At 41.5% G+C, this 20351-nt stretch overlaps 3 protein-coding genes across 6 annotated transcripts; 2 read left to right on the forward strand and 1 right to left on the reverse strand.

Annotated features, from left to right (window-relative positions):
* Nucleotides 1-2694: 2694 nt before the first annotated feature.
* LOC131131488 (uncharacterized) lies at nt 2695-6594 on the reverse strand. Its single transcript, XM_058076234.1, has 5 exons — nt 6475-6594; nt 4162-4375; nt 3975-4073; nt 3308-3375; nt 2695-2969 (listed from the first exon to the last, which is right to left on the reverse strand). The coding sequence occupies exons 1-5, from the start codon at nt 6588-6590 to the stop codon at nt 2810-2812; spliced, it is 657 nt and encodes a 218-aa protein (XP_057932217.1). The 5' UTR covers nt 6591-6594; the 3' UTR covers nt 2695-2809.
* A 2319-nt stretch (nt 6595-8913) lies between these two features.
* On the forward strand, nt 8914-13906 carry lyve1b (lymphatic vessel endothelial hyaluronic receptor 1b). 4 transcript variants are annotated; one of them, XM_058074637.1, is made up of 6 exons: nt 8914-9000; nt 9967-10129; nt 10197-10336; nt 11216-11569; nt 11874-11949; nt 13387-13905. In XM_058074637.1, the coding sequence occupies exons 1-6, from the start codon at nt 8934-8936 to the stop codon at nt 13574-13576; spliced, it is 990 nt and encodes a 329-aa protein (XP_057930620.1). In that variant the 5' UTR covers nt 8914-8933; the 3' UTR covers nt 13577-13905. The 4 variants fall into 4 exon arrangements, with proteins under 4 accessions (XP_057930620.1, XP_057930622.1, XP_057930619.1 ...); XM_058074639.1 differs by having other exon boundaries at nt 11309-11569; nt 11871-11949; XM_058074636.1 differs by having other exon boundaries at nt 11871-11949; nt 13387-13902.
* A 96-nt stretch (nt 13907-14002) lies between these two features.
* rlig1 (RNA 5'-phosphate and 3'-OH ligase 1) lies at nt 14003-19933 on the forward strand. Its single transcript, XM_058074640.1, has 7 exons — nt 14003-14228; nt 14620-14737; nt 14819-14914; nt 16440-16556; nt 17492-17689; nt 18435-18604; nt 18672-19933. Exons 1-7 carry the CDS (start codon nt 14139-14141, stop codon nt 18849-18851), a joined length of 969 nt encoding a protein of 322 aa, XP_057930623.1. The 5' UTR covers nt 14003-14138; the 3' UTR covers nt 18852-19933.
* Nucleotides 19934-20351: the final 418 nt, after the last annotated feature.

A 20351-nucleotide genomic window follows, 5' to 3' on the forward strand; every position in this document is an offset into this window, starting at 1 on the left:
CAACTATACAGTCCCTGACAAAAGTCTTGTCGCTTATCCAAGTTGTAGGAACAACAAATAATAACTTGACTTGTAGTTGCTCAATTGGAATCAGAAATGACTTATATGAAAGGCAAAGCCCTCTAGATTATGCTTTTTATATCAAAATAAAGTTTTGTACCATTCATTGAGTTTTATCATTTAATTAGGACATAAAGGTCAGATTTTGCTTGGACAAAAGTCTTGTCGCATACAAAAAAATGTAGAAATAATACATATACTTAATTTTGAATACACAAATATGCTACAATAACATCAGAACATAAAGTCATTGTACCTTGGAAAAAAGAATTAATATTGTGTATGGCTTCCATGAGCTTGGAGGACTGCATCCATACGTCTTGGCAATGACTCAAATAACTTATTGATGAAGTCATCTGGAATGACCAAGAAAGCAGTCTTGCAGGACTCCCAGAGTTCATCAGGATCTTCCAAGCCTCCTCCTTCATCTTACCCCAGACATGCTCAATAATGTTCATGTCTGGCGACTGGGCTGGCCAATTCTGGAGCACCTTGACCTTCTTGGCTTTCAGGAACTTGGATGTGGAGGCTGAAGTATGAGAAGGAGCGCCATCCTGCTGCAGAATTTGCCCTTTCTTGTGGTTTGGAATGTAATGGGCAGCGAGAATTTCTTGATATTTCAGGCTGTTGATGTTGCCATCCACTCTGCAGATCTGTCGCACACCCCCATACTGGATGTATCCCCAAACCATGATTTTTCCTCCACCAAACTTGACTGTTTTCTGGGTAAATCTTGGGTCCATGCGGGTTCCAACAGGTCTTCTGCAGTATTTGCGGCGATTGGGATGCAGTTCAATGGATGATTCATCAGAAAAATCAACCTTCTGCCACTTTTCCACTGTCCATCCTTTCTGCAAGCTGTGGGCCTTGGCAAATGCAACACGATTTTTTGTTGGCTGTTGATGGCAACATCAATATCAAGAAATTCTCGCTGCCCATTACATTCCAAACCACAAGAAAGGGCAAATTCTGCAGCAGGATGGCGCTCCTTCTCATACTTCAGCCTCCACATCCAAGTTCCTGAAAGCCAAGAAGGTCAAGGTGCTCCAGAATTGGCCAGCCCAGTCGCCAGACATGAACATTATTGAGCATGTCTGGGGTAAGATGAAGGAGGAGGCTTGGAAGATCCTGATGAACTCTGGGAGTCCTGCAAGACTGCTTTCTTGGTCATTCCAGATGACTTCATCAATAAGTTATTTGAGTCATTGCCAAGACGTATGGATGCAGTCCTCCAAGCTCATGGAAGCCATACACAATATTAATTCTTTTTTCCAAGGTACAATGACTTTATGTTCTGATGTTATTGTAGCATATTTGTGTATTCAAAATTAAGTATATGTATTATTTCTACATTTTTTTGTATGCGACAAGACTTTTGTCCAAGCAAAATCTGACCTTTATGTCCTAATTAAATGATAAAACTCAATGAATGGTACAAAACTTTATTTTGATATAAAAAGCATAATCTAGAGGGCTTTGCCTTTCATATAAGTCATTTCTGATTCCAATTGAGCAACTACAAGTCAAGTTATTATTTGTTGTTCCTACAACTTGGATAAGCGACAAGACTTTTCTCAGGGACTGTAGTTGTAGATGTGTCACGTTCAGCTCGTTAACTAAAAGGAAGGGAAAAAGCTTCAATTAACATACAATGTTGAACTTTTAGAATGAAAATCATTTTAGTTTGAAAGGCGTCATCTGGAAAACGTTTGCTTGGTATGTTTAAAATTGTGAGAAATGTTCTTGTTTTGTCTTGTGAAAGATAAGTAATTTAAGTACCATGAAAAAATATGGCCGCATCCCAATGGCAGTTTCATTTGTCCTCATTGACTTCCCCTAGGCCAGTGGTCTGCAAAACGTGAAAGTTTGGTCTCCTTGTTGCTGTCGTCCAGGTCCCTAGCGATCCTGTACAGGTGTCGCTTGACACGGTCTATCAGGTGTGCAACACTCATCCGTCTGACTACCGCATCTTGGTGCATTCCTGTGTGGTCCATGCAGGGAGATGTGTGTGATTATTCCAAACCCTCGTGGCCTTCTCTGCGGCTTCACTCATGGATTGAATGGTCCTCTTCTTGGCCGTCCCTACGATGTCCAAACAACTAACTTTGCAAAGTGAATGACCTGCAAAACCCCTACAGCCGACTTCTATATGCTCATAGAATGTTCTCCAGCATCTCTCCCTATACTCCACCACTTCCTGGTACTTGGCGTGTTTCCTCATTATTTTCCTCAATGCAATCTTTCCAGGGTACCGTAAGTTCCAAAATGACCAATTGTCTAGAAGAATGAGTATGTCTGGGTGGAGATTTGTTGTTGGAATGTGTTGTGTTTTAGCAGGTTGACCTGCAGCTGCCAGTCAGAGGCCTTGTGCAGGCCTTAAACTTCGATGGTCTGATAAACAGCCTATTCCAGTTAATACACCCTATCATGGTGGACGTGCAGCTCCATACCATACTTCATTTTGCTCCATTCATTCATTCTTTGAAAAGGGTTAGTGACGTGACAGTGGAGATCATCCATGCACATCTACTGGATGCATGATGACAGTGGAGACATGCACCAGTCCACATGATGTCCCAGTGACAGACAAGACATCGTCATTGATGGAACATAATCCTTTATTTAAATGGATCTTTCATATAGTAACTGTATTTTCATTCAATTTGCTAAGCCTGTTATAGGTCATAATAACACTCGGAAGTTGAATCAAAGTCACATGATGTGTCTGTCTTCCATATACTATGTTGATTTAGTCCTGGTCTGTTGGGATCCAGAAGTAGTCCACCACCTTCCTGCCTCTTCGATGGTTGGCAGAATCTGGACGTCCTCCTTCGAAAGGTGGCAGCTCGTCAAAGTGACTCGGCCCTGAATCCCTCACAGAGAGCGGGGCGCTCACTCGGAACATCATCCTGGAAAGAAGTCATAGCAACCATCACAACATGATTGACAAAGTCGTCGTTTAGGTGAGAATTTTCTGGAATTCAAAACAACACATAAATAGTAGAACTGGAAAACCGGAAAATGCAAAACAAAAACTATGCAGGATGGAGAAAAAAATTATGTCAGTACTCAAGTGCACAGTTTCACCACTAGAGAGCGGCAAATACTAATAATTCTAAATAATGGTTTTGTTTTTTCTCATTGAGCAACAAACAAAACAGGGCCAAACTCAAGAAAACATATTAATGCTATGATTGTTTTTTTATTTATTTATTTGCTAGGAGATGTTGCTAATTGTGTTTGTTACCTAGATGAGCTCCTCTCGGATTCTTCTGAGTTGGACTCTGGTGTAGAGATGTAAACCGGGTCACCCTCCTGGATCATAAAGACATATGTGAGGGACTGAAAAATCCTGGTGTGACTATAAGGTTTTCATACTTAAATTAAAATGTACTTTTATATATATATTTTTTAATATATTTAATTCATTTTCTTCCGCTTGTCCTCACGAGGGTCGCGGGGGATGCTGGAGCCAATCCCAGCTGTCTTTGGGTCGCCAGCCAATCACAGGCACACATAGACAAACAACCATTCACACTCACATTCATACCTATGGACAATTTGGAGTCACCAATTAACCTAGCATGTTTTTGGAATGTGGGAGAAAACCCACGCATGCACGGGGAGAACATGAAAACTCCACACAGAGATAGCCGAGGGTGGAATTGAACCCTGGTCTCCTAGCTGTGAGGTCTGCTCGCTAACCACTCGACCACCGTGCCGCCCATTTTATAATATATATTGCATATATTTTATATGTACTTTAAATGTCCTTTTTATTAAAATCAAGGTGGTTTTTCAGTACGTAAAATGATAATTCAACTCTCTTTTAGTCAGTTTGCATAATTGTGGCATGGATTGAATCACATGGTCTTCATATTTGTTTTGTTTCTTAACACAAGTAGAAACTTTACCATAAAATTTCTGGGTGAGCCGTCTTGATTTTTAAGAATTTTCACTCGCTGGTCGCTTTCTGTCATGCAGAGAAAGTAGCTCTTGATGTTGGCTTGGCACTGCACAAACAAATAGGAGTAGTAGTTTTAAGTACTACTATACTTGTATTCCCCTCTACTGCCACTAGGGGTGTAAAGTGCTTCTCACACTTTTGTCCTGCCTCAGGGCCTTCATGTCCTCCTGGGCTCGGACCATGTGGTGCAGAACCAGATATTTCTCCTTCCAATTGAGGCACTCGGCTGCCCGCTCCCGACGTTCCTTCTCAGCCAGACGCCACTCTCCTTCAGCCTCCTGGCGGCCTCGCTCGGCCCGCTCGCTCGACTCCTCGGAGGCAGTAGCTTTGCGCTTCCATTCCGCCTCGCTGTGAATGTGGAAATGAGACTATTTGATCAAAACTTGACAAGAACTTTCCATTTCTATGCTAGCTGGTTTCCATCATCATTCCGTGACCAGTCCAACTGAGTTCACATGAGCGGCAGACAAGAATGTGTTGTTTTAATCATGACTATTTGCTCTCTCACACGCTTCTTATCGCCCGTATTTGGCTTGAAACTGCTTCTTATCATCCACATTTGCTTTTATTGTCATTATTTGGTTTAAAAACAAACTTATTATCATTCTTATTTGGCGTTTATGGTCTATATTTGACTTTAGACCTCTTCTTGTTGTCTGTATTTGGCTCTCAACAGCTTCTTATCGTCCATATTCTGCTTGAAACTTACTTGTGTTGTCCCTACTTTTTTATCATCTTTATTTGGTTCTATAAGTGCTTGATATTTTCTTTAATCGCCTCTTATTGTCTGTATAAGGCTAGTCTCCATGTTATTTTCCATATTTGCCTTTTAACTGCTTCATATCATTCTTATTTGGCTTTGAACTGCTTCTTGTAATCCGTAGTTTATCCATAGTTAGGCTTTAAACAGCTTTGTATTGTCCATATGTAGATTTAAATCACTACTTATTGTCTGTATTCGGGTTGAGCCACCTCTTGTCATCTGCAAACTGTTTCTTTTTTTTGTAACCCTGTTAAGTTGTAAACTGCTTTTTATCAATTGTATTATATTTTAAACTGCTTCTTATTGTACAGATATAACTTTTTTTCTATCCATTTAGGATTTAAACTGCTTCTTATGATCTGTTTTTGATTTTAAATGGCTTCTTAATGTCCATATTTGACTGCTTTTCATTGTGCTTATTTGACTTTAGACCACTCTTGATTATCCTTAGTTGGCGTCTTTGGCATGATGGTGGCGTCTTTAGGAATTGTAAACAAATGTGTATTTCCCTTTCAAGGTATTGCTAGCAAGTAAACAGCGAAGCAGTGCTTGGAGGAGGGAAGACAGTTTATATATAAGGAAGTTTGCCCCTCTGTGACATCACAAAGGGGCAGTTTTACCACGCCTTTTGAAACCGAGCGTTTTGAGCCATCCCAAACTTCTTTCAGGGCTCACTTTGAAATGCGCAAACGTCATTATTTGAAAGTTTGTTTCTTTCGGCTTTTTTCTGGTTACGGAGTTGCAGATCTTTTTGATCCTCAGACTTATAGGTCAGAAAAGTGGAAAAAGGATAGGTCCCCTTTAAACACGGGTAGTCCTGCACAAGACATTTAATGACCTCAGATCGATGTTGTCTGCACTCACACACAGACCTACGTTACCACTCTGAGTTCATACATGGTAAGTGGCGGGTCTCCAATCAGTCGCTCTTTAGCTAACAGTAGTTCCAAACCAGGCGGCACGGCGGTTGAGTGGTTAGCGCGCAGACCTCACAGCTAGGAGACCAGGGTTCAGTCCCACCCTCGGCCATCTCTGTGTGGAGTTTGCATGTTCTCCCCGTGCATGCGTGGGTTTTCTCCGGGTACTTCGGTTTCCTCCCACATTCCAAAAACATGCTAGGTTAATTGGTGACTCTAAATTGTCCATAGGTATGAATGTGAGTGTGAATGGTTGTTTGTCTATATGTGCCCTGTGATTGGCTGGCGACCAGTCCAGGGTGTACCCCACCTCTCGCCCGAAGAGATTTCTTTCAGCTGGAATAGGCTCCAGCACCCCCGCGACCCTCGTGAGGAAAAGCGGTAGAGAATGAATGAGTTCCAAACCACTTGTCCAGTAGCTCTCCAAAGGGTTTAATCATTTATTATCAACTCCTATACCCACAAAATTAGAAATTGGGGTTCGGCAGTAGTCTGGAAGTCTTCAGGAGCGCCTGGAAATGTAACCAATCACATTGGAGTGCGGGTGCCTCAAGGCGGGCCGTGGGTAGAATAAATTGAAACAGACTGTTTTGGAAAGCCTAGGTAATACAGCTCGATTAGGTGCTGATTCTGGAAGATCTTGAAACCTTTCTGTGCGGGTTATTGTGTGTAGCTGCTCTATAGGAGTCCACAACTCAATACAAAGGGTCGAAAAGAGAGCATAACAGGTCCACTTTATGCAAAGCAAATGTAAAAATTTTACTGGCCTTTCTTTGAGTTGGATGTTCTCCTCCATGGTCTGTTTCAGTTTGTGTCGCAGAGCGTCCCGGTCCTCCTCAAGAACCTTGTTCTCCTGCTGAAGAGCCTGTTTCTCCCCAGACATTCTGTCGAGTTTCAGCTTGGTTTCAAAGATGTTGCTCTCCAGCTGTGCCACCACCAGCTGAAGATCACAGCGCTGGAGACAGCAGAAGTGTTGGTCACAATTCACTTTGTTGTTTTTCAAAAGGGTCAACGGTCATATCAGCAAACCTCCTTCTGAAGTTGCTCCACTTGTGCCATCAAGCGTTTCCTGTCATCCTGAGCCGCCTCCTTATCTTGCTGGATGGCGATGGCACGGGCCTCGGCGAGAGCCCTGCCTTTGTCGGCCTCCCCTCTGAGCGCCTCTGCTTCATCCACAGCCTGTGAGCACAACGTCGCCCTCTGCTGACTCTGGTACAGACGCTGCTTCATCTAACCGGGTGAGGAAACACAATGCTTTGATGTTGAAAACTGATGCTGGCAGCGTACCTACTTTCGGGATTACAGGTCAGCCACAACATTTCGACACATCTAAGAAAGATATGTACTGTGTAGACTTATGGAAAAGTAGTCAGGTCTCCATGTTCTAAGTCTTGGTTTTATCTGAAAGTGTCATAACATACGTCCTTGACTTGAGTCTGCAGCTCCTGGTTGACGTTCCTCAGATTCCTCATCATCAGCTCATTCTCTGAGCGCATGGCGATCCTCTCCATGCGAATCTCATTGGACAAGAACTTGTTCTCCCTTCTCAGGTCCTCACACTCCTGGTGTGAACCACAAAGTTGTCATTTTTACATACCAGAACTGGAACTTCTAGCCTTAATCTTCCTCCTCACCTTCCTCTTTCGGACCAGTTCTCCTTGCAGGTGGTTGATCTGCAGGAAGGAACCGTTGTTGCTGACAGCACTCACTGGCCTGACCACTCTCAAGGGCCTTCGTGTAGGCCTGGACAGAACCCTGACCTCCTCAGTGGTCCCCTTCCCGAAGCTGACCCTGCTCAAGGAGAGGGACTTGCTCAGGCTGTCGTCTGAGGAGCCGGCTGAATGCAGGTCAGTGTGGGATTTGGCTCGGAGAGCCATCTCTGAGCCTTTCCAGAGGAGCTTGTGTCGACACTTCACCGCACAGGCGTTCTTCTCAGTGCAGTGTCACGCTGACCTGAGTTTCATCCATTATACATCAGGTAACATGAGCATGAGGACACAAAACATTCATGTTAGCTTCTCATACCTCCTGTGTTTTGTCTGCAGGAGGACTCATCAAGCGAGGATCCCACGGAACCAGAAACTCCGTATTTGGCCTACAAGCAGCATCATGGAACAGTAACGCAAAAGTCTGATGTATGTTGTTTTTGTCACTTATGTGGTATCAAATGGCTGAGAAAGAGACAACAATATGTGCTACATTTGAAGCACAAACACTGGGTCATTATTACAATTTTAAATACGTACATTAATCACGTTTTCAAATTAATTAATCGTGATTAATCACCATTTGCAAATATGTCTGTAATATACCCATTTTTTTCTGTATTGAGAGTTGGTGAAGGCTGCACGTTGATCTACTAGTGGCGCAGGCCACACAGCTAGGACACCTGGGTTCGATTCCCGCCTCAGGCATCTCTGTGTGGAGTTTGCATGTTCTCCCTGTGCATGCATGGGTTTTCTCCGGTTTCCTCCCACATTCCAAAAACATGCTAGGTTAATCGGCGACTCCAAATTGTCCATAGGTATGAATGTGAGTGTGAATGGTTGTTTGTCTATATGTGCCCTGTGATTGGCTGGCGACCAGTCCAGGTTGTACCCAGCCCCTCGCCCAAAGACAGATGGGATAAGCTCCAGCATGCCCGCAACTTTCGTGAGGATAAGCGGTATAGAGAATGGATGGAGTTGGTGATAACAGGAATATCACTGCTGTTGTGTTCAGGTCCGAATAAAGTTATAAAAGAGATTCAGACTCTATGGGTATGATTCAGGGTCCTGGGAACTACAAAATCCCACACTATACACTCAAAAGAGGAAAGACTACCATGGCAGGACCTGAGGTTCAGAGGGAGGTGAGCGAAACAACAGGAGTGCCGGAACATGGAGAAGGAAATTCCAGTCGGTCAGAGCTGAGGTACCGCTGACATGGCACAAAAACAGCAAATGTCAGGGCAGCGTTAGCTGTGCAGAGTGGATTAAAGCTCACTAGTTGTGTGGAAAGGTTCCGTAAGCTTTAACCAGAGGTGGATTGGACATAAACATGGACATAGAATTAGACAATAAGAACATTAATGACAGCGCTGGTCCTTGTCAGGACGTTATCTCCTAAACGGGCCATGGTGCAGATTTGACCCTCACTTCCTGTTTCCTCTCCTGTCCACTCCATCACGCTCAGGTTTGTCCAACACGTCCACTTTGTGCCAGACCACGGCAGGAACACTTATTCCATGACTTGCTTTATACTGATCATGTTTACAGCCCTGTTGTTAGTGACGGCCTCCGCTCTCCTTAAAGGTATGCACCTTAGATACACTGGTTAGTTACACTTTCACCTTTGCAATGCTTTTAATTGGTGTAGGCTTATTTGCTTGTGATGATAAACGCCATGAGATATAATACAGAAATTGTGCCTTCACAGATAATAATGTTCTCTTTTGATTGACATCAGCGAGCTGTTTTTAAAATGTTAACTACCTTTAACTAATTACCACCATAATGAATGTATTCTTCTTCTTATTATTAGTAGTAGTAGTATTACTACTGCTATTTATTTTATTATTTTGTTGTTTTTTTATTGATGTATGCAGCGTTTGTGTTGGTTCTCATAATGTGAAATGAAAGTGCATCAGGCAAGTCTATTAGATTTGGACATACATATACAGTATTATGACCAGGGTTCAATTCCACCCTCGGCCATCTCTGTGTGGAGTTTGCATGTTCTCCCCGTGCATGCGTGGGTTTTCTCCGGGTATTCCGGTTTCCTCCCACATTCCAAAAACATGCTAGGTTAATTGGCGACTCCAAATTGTCCATAGGTATGAATGTGAGTGTGAATGGTTGTTTGTCTATATGTGCCCTGTGATTGGCTGGCGACCAGTCCAGGGTGTACCCCGCCTCTCGCCCGAAGACAGCTGGGATAGGCTCCAGCACCCCCGTGACCCTCGTGAGGAAAAAGCAGTAGAAAATGAATGAATATACAGTATTATTAACTACAGTAGGATGCCCAGTGGTATACCCAGTAGTTGTCATTTTCTGTTTATTTGGGAGCATACCTTATGAAGTACAAATGCAGTGGAAAGGGATCCAATATGAAAGCAAATAATAGACTGGCACTCGATCAATCTGCATTACCACTAGAATCCAGATCATTGTAGGTCATTCATATAAGAACAAAGGTATTGATGTCTTTAATTGGTACAAAACAGGTGGAACCAGATTAGCACCAGTATGGTATCTATTGTGTACAACTTCTTTCTGCAGTCCTTGAGAGTCAAAGATCAGCTGGAGTCTTTCTGCTCATTGAAGGAGAAAAGTACACTTTCAACTTTACTGACGCCCGCACAGCTTGCCAGTCTCTTAATGCTACCATGGCAACCACTGCCAACATGGAGGAGGCCCTGCAGCACAGCCTGGAGACCTGCAAGTATGGTGTGATGGCACCTCTGAAGCTGGAAATTTGTTTTGTCCTACCGGTGTGTCCGTCTTCCCAGATTTGGCTGGATAGCTGAACAGGTGGCAGTCGTCCCTCGGCTGACGGCAAGCAGCAAATGTGGGAATGGGAAAACTGGACTGGTCAAGTGGTACGCGAGGGAGAACCAAAAATTTGGTGTCTTCTGCTTCTCTGCAGCAGGTACTGTGTTTGCAATAGGGAGATATTAGACGCACAAATAATGTGTACATTGTCATTAAAATCAACACACACTTACACTGAACACAAGAAACATTGAATGTTTTTTTAAATTGCTCATGATTGTTATAAGGCACACTCACCAACCAATGAAGTCAATAACATTATGTTCTGTTATTAAATAAGATTTAATAACATGAAATAATTGTGCCCTGTGATTGGCTGGCGACCAGTCCAGGGTGTACCTCGCCTCACGCCCAAAGACAGCTGGGATAAGCTCCAGCACCCCCGCGACCCTTGTGAGGAAAAGCGGTAGAAAATGAATGAACATGAAATAATGTTGCACATTTCTTTCCTCTAATGTACTCGTTCCTGATCCTATCCATCCTGGTCACTCCCAATGAGAACCTCAGCATGGCTGGTCTCACCACAGTTTTGTATACCTTTCCTTTCATTTTAGCTGAAACTCTTCTATCACACATCACACCCGACACTTTTCTCCACCCGTTCCATCCTATCTGCACATGCTTCTTCACCTCCTTTTCACAATCTCCGTTGTTCTGAACCGTTGACCCCAAGTACTTAAAATTCTCCACCTTCTGTATCTCTTCTCCCTGCAACCTCACTCACATGCTAATCTTCATTCCTCTCCTTTCCAGGGCAAACCTCCACTTTTACCCGTCCACACACAAAAACCAAATGTTGTCTTATGGTCAGTTATGGAAATTTTGATGATTGTGGTATTTCAGCCAAGTATGTTTCATTTTTATAAATACACAATCCAGCAGTAAGACAGATACCAGGCACGCTGTACGAGGAATCCGTCACTTTGAGGTCAGAACCTTGTCTGAATTTGTTTGATTTGTTCTCATCACTTTTCAGATTCAGCGGATTCATCATCAACAGTTATCCCGCAAACGTCAACATCGTTCATCTCATCAACACCTCAAACACATCCGCTCATGTCCTCAGCAGCTTTGCCATCACCACCTCCAAAAACCACAGAAACCCCTGAGCGTGCAGTGGCTCCCACGTCAGAAGGTCACCCCCAAGTTCAGACACTTCCGTGGCCCATACTCGTCACCACTTCCCCGCCTGGTCTTTACTTCTCCATCAGAACTACTTTTTCTTCTCATGTCATCACTTCATCGCCAGCTGTCAGCAGGTCAGCGCATCATACTTCCAGTCACTCTGTGCTGCAGCAGTCTGACATGCCTGCCAAGTCCTCCTCGAGAGGTATGTGCTTGTCCTGATTTGGACTTACTGTGTCTGTTACAGACACTGAACTAAACATGTATGTTCATAATTTAAGATTATATAAGGGTCATTTCAATTTCAAACACTTTATTTATACCTGATGGGCAATTTAAAAGACGCAAAGAGCAGCATATGAAACACATTTGAAACAATGAGGCGCAGTAGTCGTCAAAGTTGTTCCAGCAGTACCACACTTTTTAATGGACAAACTGCATTTGAATTAGCATGTGCATCTATACAAATGTGTAGTAAATACTGGGTGTCTGCGTGTTTCTCTCAGCAGTTTCAACAGTCCTCATTGTCCTCAGCGTCGTCTTCCTGATTGGGACTGCAGCAGGAGGACTATGCTACTACAAACTGTAAGTATATATACACTCATTCATTCATTTTCTACCGCTTATCCTCACGAGGGTGGGGGGGGGGGGGGGTGCTGGAGCCTATCCCAGCTGTCTTTGGGCGAGAGGTGGAGTACACCCTGGACTGGTGGCCAGCCAATCACAGGGCACATATAGACAAACAACCATTCACACTCACATTCATACCTATGGATAATTTTGAGTCACAAATTATAAGGTGGGAGGAAACCGGAGTCCCTGGAGAAAACCCACGCATGCACGGGGAGAACATGCAAACTCCACACAGATATGGCCTAGGGTGGAATTGAATTCGGGTCTCCTAGTTGTGAGTCCTGCATGCTAACCACTCGACCGCCGTGCAGCCAAAAAAGAAACACTTTTGTTTTTCCTCCCATCTCATCCCATCCATGACCTGATCTTAATGCTTGGTCTCCCAAAATATTAATCAGGTACATTCCTCACTTACTCACAGGAACAGGAGGGAGTGCCTCTGACACCACCTACTGTATCTCCCACATACATTGCTGTCCTTTCATCCTTTGCTAGAAGATACAGTAATTTAGCTTCAACATCGCCATTTTTGGTTTCAGGTGCATCCTTGATGGTAACTCCACTCGCCGACTGTTGTTGGCTGGGAGAGGCCTCACTCCACTCTTCTTAGCAACTTTTATTTTGCACCGCCTCACTCTTCTTATTATTATTTCATATGCGATCATCAAATACATCAAATATTCAGCTCATTAGCGTTGTGTCTCAGGGCCTTCCTAAGACACGACTGGCACATTCAGAGGCCAACCTGGACTATTCCGGCTAACACTGGCAGGTGGAGCATGGGAGTGGGCTTAAGGCAGCCAGTAATGGTTCCAATAGGGTGCCAGGATATCCATTTCCTGGTTTAGGCCATCTTCCGTTGCTTCCCATGTTGGTGGTTGTATCAAAATGGGCAGTTCATCAACGTGGCCTCACTCCGCTGTATATTAACAACTGTTGTTTTTCACCCCCAAAAGTGTGAAACCGTTCTTGTTTTGGACGCTCCTATACGTTAAATGATAAATACTTGGGATCCTGCACCATTCCCATCATAAGGTTCATTTTGATGGATTTTTGGTTCAATGGTTGATCATTTGGTGCTCCATGGAAGTGAATTGTCTACCGTATAACAAGGAAATGTCCTAAATTTACTGGGGTAAACAGCCCGCAATGTCCAATAACTCCAAATACAGAAATAATCCAAAACTAAAAACACACCTTTAAAAATGCTGCAATCCCATATATGCTGCAGTACCGGAACAAAGACAAAATAAAATTGAATTGCCATTCCATGACCAATCTTGTGCAAATAGATCTAACTTAGACTGTATGTTGACTGTATCCTTGACAAGGACATCATAAATATGCTACAGACAACTTCGTTTAATTCATAATGCTCTTCTGTCAAAGAAAATATCAAACCTTTAGGTCCCGGGGGCCACAGGGGGACGACATGGAAGCCAAGATGTGGAAGCACATTGACCTGAACCAGCATCATCTTGAAGACAACGAGGAGGAGGAGGAGACTGAAGACAGGAAGTACTCCAGTGACATCATGCTGTGTGTGAACCCACAAATGAGGAATAGCGACGCAACATAGTTTGTCTTGGCAGCACAATAATAAAGCTCAGTTTTTCCTGACAAGGTCAGTGATTTAATATGATATAAATATTTTCATTATTGTTGATGGCAGTGCTGGAATACATGCTTTTCTAATGGAGCTGAATAGAGAAATAGAGACAGTATGATACAGAACAGTTGTTGAAGTACAATTATTTGCATGAATACTTTAACAATGTCAATGAAAACTGAACATTATGATCACCATATTTGCACTTGATCACATTAGATTATGTACCTAATATTGTGGCCAGTGAATGAAACCGATTGTTTGGTTGTCCCGGAAATGTTTTATGTTACGTAAATTCAATAAACTTTCGATAAAAATGTGTTAATGCGTTTTGTTGTAATATCCCCAGCGGCCAGTAGTCAGCGAAGAAGAAGCAGCTCACTTGGAACCGTAGTAGAAGAAAAAGCGAGTCACGTGTCCGGAAATGAACATCACAGTCTCCACTGGACACACTACAAGCGTTCAATTTTCATTTATGGTCGACGCTAATATTCTTGGTCTCGTTGTGAATATTTAAACCATAGTAGTAAAAATGCGACGTCTATGCTCGGTCCAGCAGAAAGTGTCGTGTGTTTTTATGACTGAAGTGAAGGAAGAACCGTCTCGAAAACGTGACTGTCAAGTGAGTGTTTTCAACGTGACGGGCAGATGAGGGGTTTCATTACTTGGCATATAAACTCAGCATTTCTACTATTTCCAAATATTCAATGCATACTCGTTTTAATTATCTTTATGAATTACATTAAAACGTTTGCCCTCAAATCAGAGCTATCGTGATATTGTGTTATGTATGTGTATATATGTATGTATGCTTTAGATATTGATTGTATCAAAGGAGTCCACCTTGTTTGATCAGTCAGAAACTTGTATTGTAGCCTATGTCTGTTTCCTTTGAAAAATGCCCCTTAATCACGGTCGTGTAATAGCAGCCAGTGATCATCGTCAATAATGCTTGTTTTATGAATGACTTGAGTCACTATTTCATCATTGTGTCTGCATCTGTTGTTTTTCAGCCATTTCATGTTGTCGCCACTGCAATTGTCAACCCTGCAGTGTTGGAAGCTGACATCAACTGTGCTCTCGCCACCGAGAAACTGGATGGCACTTGCTGTTATGTTACACTCTACAAAGGTGAGAAGGCCACCACGAGAAATTGAAATCTTATTAAAGTCTTGTGGTGGAAGTGAAAGTTTTTTTTTTTAATCCTTAAAGGGAAACCTCAATTGTGGGCTCGACTGGACCGGAAACCCAACAAACAGGCTGAGAAGAGGTTCAAGAAATATCAGTATTCTCTCAGGAGCTCTAAAGGTAATATAATAACATTATATTGCAATATATATTACAATATAATAACATTATATTACAGGTAGTCTTTGTTTTATGTTGTTCCGTGTTACCACATTTCATGGTTACAACATACAGAGTGAACTTGAAAGCCCATACATTTATTCCTTTTAGGTTTTTCCCCTTCATTGTCTCCCAAGTGTGAGGCAGACTCTTTTGATGGGGTGCGTTAAATAAAAGGAAAGTGAAAAGTATGGCTGCAGCTATCAAATATTTTAGTAATCGAGTATTCAACTGAAATTTTTTTTTGATTTATCGAGTACTTATGAATAGGATTCTGATTCATTTAGTTTGCTGTTAAATACGGAGTCTCGTGGAAATTGACATAATGTGAGTGAAATGCTGTCGACCTCATCTACTCTTCCCCATCTCTCACACCAACACAGCCGTCGTCATCATCGTATACAGTGGGTCTTGAACACCACTTCGCCTTCACCTTTATGAGAAGTGTATTTTCCCTTTTCACGTTTTTGTTTGTTTGTACATCCCTGCTATGTCCCCTCACCACCTCCACCACCATAGCGGTGTTTTGAACACTTGTGCTACAAGCACCGTATGTTGTCTTTTAGGAAAAACATGTGAATCCTATAGGATGTCACCTCCTGCGATCCAGAGCATGGTGAAGTTTTGTGGTCATTGCGGGCTGCCGCTAAAGAAAGCCGTGCGCTTAAGTGTAGTGGCACTTGAATCTCATTAAATTGCTTCAGAGTTAGGAAGTGAGTGATAATAATATCCAAAGACGTGTGGGATGGCGATACACACAGTATTTAGTGTTGGAATTGTACTGCAGTGTGTGTTCAGGTCAGAATGAAGTTATAAAGATCCATCTGACCTGAGGCGTGCATGGTGTGTATGCGTTAAATACTCTAAACGATTCAACATAAAATAGCATTAACAATAACATTAACAATAACATTAAATAAATGAATTACCGCCGTTAAATCGTTATTTTTGACAGCTCTAATATATATATTTGTGTATATATATATATATATATATATATATATATATTTGTGTATATATATATTTGTGTATATATATATATGTATATATATATATATATATTTGTGTGTATATATATATATATATATTTGTGTGTATATATATTTGTGTATATATATATATGTATATATATATATATATATATATATATATATATATATTTGTGTATATATATATATATGTATATATATATATATATATATATTTGTGTATATATATATTTGTGTGTATATATATATATATATATATATTTGTGTGTGTGTGTATATATATATATATATATATATATATATATATATATATATATATATATATATATATATATTTGTGTGTGTATATATATATATATATATATCTATCATAGCTATGTATATGTGTTTAGAATATACCTCAGCCTTAAGTTGGACTTTGATTTCTGCTGCTTTTGTGCAATAGCCCAACTGCTTTGCTTTGATTTGGCTTGGATGACAACTGTATTCATTTTCAGGTTTCATATGGAACGTCAAGGAAGACTTTAAGACGGTCCCAGACACATGGATCCCGGCTCACAGAGTGATACATCACAATGGTCATCCCATTCCTGATGAATACGGTCACATTCCAGGTCTGTTGACATGGCAGTGTCCTTAATTGCTAATAGTAACTCAATTCGTCATCATCAGGTATGTAATACATGTACAGTGGGGTGAAAAAGGGTTTGCCTCAGATCATTAAATTTAAGTATTAGTCAATGACAACACAACAATAGACAAAATGCAGTTTTTAAATGAAACTTTTCATTATTAAGGGAGAAAAGAATCCAAACTTGCATGGCCCTGTGTGAAAACGGGACTGTGCCCCTTATTGGAAAAGGTTTGAAAGCCATTTCTAAAACTTTGGCATGACCTTAAGAAGGTGCTTCTTACTGGAAAAACAAAAATTGTGGCTGAATTACAACAGAGCAATAATGTTTCTGTCACTAGTGAAAGCATATCCATTAAGTGGCATTGTCTAGCTGCCTAATGACACGTGCTAGCTTGTGAACGATGAGCGCAGCATATGGTTTAGCATTTGTATGGAGGCCGTGATGATGATCTGCCCCCGTGACGTTGCTTGTTACATTTCCTAACGGCCGAGCTGCTTGTTTGTCAGCAGTGCGTTGAAGAGCAAGTGATGTAAACACATTACGACATCAACGTGATGATGAATTGATTGGCAGCGCTGAATGACAACATGAATGAGTCAGACATCTCTTGCTTATTAGCACTCTTTAAATGTCCATTTTAGAGACAGTGGAAAGTGTTGTACAGCTATTATACACAAGTTTGGACGAACTTTCTCATTAAATAGCATGAGGAAGTGTGTCCGAACATTTGACTGGCAATATTATCTGCATTCACATTGCAGTTTTTTTTATTGCAGGTAGTATTTTGTTAGTTTTGCATTTTGTTCTCTTACTGTAACCAAAATTAGGTAAGTATGTACTGAACTTTGTCGTTGGTGAACCGTCACACCTCTAGCATCATAGTTCTGCATTGATGAGAGATTTGGTATGTCCAGGCTGGGTTCCGGTGGAGGACGACAACAAGCAGTACTGCTGGCACTCGTCTGTGGTGGACAACAGCGTGGGGTCTGCTCTGGTCCTCAGACCTGTCCTGAACAATGAAGACACATTAGAAATCGCTGCAGTCCCGCTAGCCGACTTACTGGAACAAACTCTAGAGCTGATTGGAACCAACGTCAATGGAAACCCTTATGGTAATATCATCCAACATTGCTTGATTAATTGACAGCAGTAGGGCTGTTCAACTTTACAGATTTTTCTATTCAAGTGGTGCTCGTGTTACGACGTTTCCTGCACACTGTCATGAATATTAATACGGGATGAAAAGAAACCGAAAGTGAAGTACGCGGCGGGCAAATAAGCATTTCTACATCGATGAAGGACAATGTCAGTTTTGTTCTCTTTAGTTCACTTTTTTCCCCAAGTGTGAGGAAGTGAAATTGGACATTGTAAAATGTTCCAATCTAAACTGCCTGCCTGGTCCAAGCTGCTCAAATACAGTGACCATCACCATAGATAAATATGGTTTATAGGATCTGCTCCTATAAAATGAACAGTGATAACTAAGCAGTGTTTTTTTTGTTTTTAATAAGCCTGTCTCTCCCTCCCTTGTACGCCACTTCCTGTGTGCAAGACAACCATGGGGGTAAAAGTAGTTGTTCTATTTTTATTAGTTTAATTATTTTATTTAATCTTTATCCTTTATGAGTTCTGTCTACACTGTGAGTGACGTAGGTATTTAAAGTTCCCACTAACACTAAACTGCCATAGTAGGAATGGACCTATTTTCTTGACCTTATCTTGTTCCATATTAGGGTCCGTTTTCTTGACCTTATCTTGTTCCATATTAGGGTCCGTTGAGTAAATAAAAACTGTTCTCTTTGGTTTCTTTGACGTTTTTCCCCACTCTGTCAAACAGTTTTTCCATGCTAACAACAGGGTTGGGGTCTAAGAAGCAGCCCATTCATTTCCTGGTGTCCCATGGGAGCCTCTGTATCAGAAATCCTCCTCCAGTGGACTTCCAGCAGCTTTACTCATGGTTTCGTGGGGGCTCCGAGGGCCTGATTGAGGGCATCGTGTGGCACTGTGCTGATGGCTCACTCTTCAAGGTAAGATGTTTGTGGAGTAGTTAATATGCCCCTGCATGTTATTTAGAAGATGTTCACGTGTTGGCAGGTTCACCGCCATCACATGGGACTGGAGTGGCCAGCAGAGGGCACTCACCTTGGTGACAAGTCAGTGGTGGTTCGCATTGACGGGGCCACGGTGGACGACAGCAAGAGTCTGTTTGCGTCATTGTCACGCCTGAATGGACATTGTTTCAGCCGCTTGCAGGACGTCCATTTTGACCTGTGAATCCAATCCACTAGTCCAAAATATTTGCAGGCAGGCAAGCAAGCACGTACATCCTCGGCCAAGTTCACGTTAGCCTCCTTTTAGCCCTGCTTGCATGTTTTTGGTCATGGAAGGATGCTTGCCTGAAAAAAGTAAGCAGCATAAGTCACTAAAAATCAAACATAGCTTGTAAACAAGCTTTCATTTTAACACTAACTATAACACATGGCTCCTTTTCTTTTGTACAGTCTTACAGTGACTGACATGGGCAAAGTACTGCAAATTGAAAAAGTTGCAATCACAAAAACACTGCAAGATCAAAAACTGTCTATTTGTCTATTTTTCATACTTAATTTAGCTTTGAGTTGCAAGTTAAAAATACACTTGGAAATTCCATCAAGGCCAAACTGTTTACAAAAGGGGAAAAAAATGCACCTTTTATTTCAAGTCTAGACCAAATTTAAGGTTAAAATGTCCATAGTGGAGGAAATACTTGGGGATTACAATTTGAGTCTTAAAACTGCATAACCTTGATTTGTGTTTGCAGTAAAGCGATAGGTTTACACTTCAGGTTGTTCCACTTTATGGATGATGGTTACTATGATAAGCTGTAAAATAAACTGTTTTTTCAGGCTTCCTACGCAAGAATGGAAAAGTATGGATTTTTATTTAATAAGTTTGCAGGTCTGCAAATGGCTGAAAAATGGAAACTACAGTAAGGCAAAATATTCATTTTTCCAAGGCTGTTACCACTGTTCTGTCTTCTTGATGTTAAAATCGATCTGTTTTTCTAAGCTAAGATGTTTTTGTGAGAGCACACAATGAAGGGCGCATCCCAGAAAACGTGATGGGAAGATTGACAAATCGAATGGACAACATTCCACTCTTATCCTCCTTTGTATGAGTTACTCAACTACAATCTCCTAGAAATTACGTATATGGTGATATAATGGCATACATGTTGAGAATAATGACAATTGGACAATGTCATTATTTTATACAAGGGCTGCAACAAAAAATTACTTTTTTTTAATTTGAAGCTTGTTTGTATTGATTGAATAATCGGTACGTACATACAAATACATAACTGAAGTATGCAACAACTTTTTTGTGATTCCTTTGCACAACCACACATTACATATTCAATAGTCATCTCATTCTATATGCCACTTTACTCTGGATAACATCTGCAACACTTAAGGCCATGCTGCTCTTGCCTGAATACATTTCAAGATAACTTAATCTTTGCACGAGCTTTACTTCTAAGTAATTTCATGAATATAAATGTCCTTAATCCACAGACACATTCCCTTACTATTTGCCAGATTTTGATATCCTAGAACTTGTGTAACCCGCCTCTTGTCTAATGTCAGCAAGGAACAAGTCCTCGGGTCTGCACTGGAGCAGCAGAAAAGAAGATGGGTGACTGTTTGCATTTGCGCTTGAGGAAGTCATGTTTTCGAATGAAGGTACTGTAAATTTCAACTAGACGATGCATCTAATGCTTGTTTTGTGGTTGAA

Source organism: Doryrhamphus excisus, chromosome 6 (genome assembly GCF_030265055.1).
Source record: "Doryrhamphus excisus isolate RoL2022-K1 chromosome 6, RoL_Dexc_1.0, whole genome shotgun sequence".
Taxonomy (NCBI): domain Eukaryota; kingdom Metazoa; phylum Chordata; class Actinopteri; order Syngnathiformes; family Syngnathidae; genus Doryrhamphus; species Doryrhamphus excisus.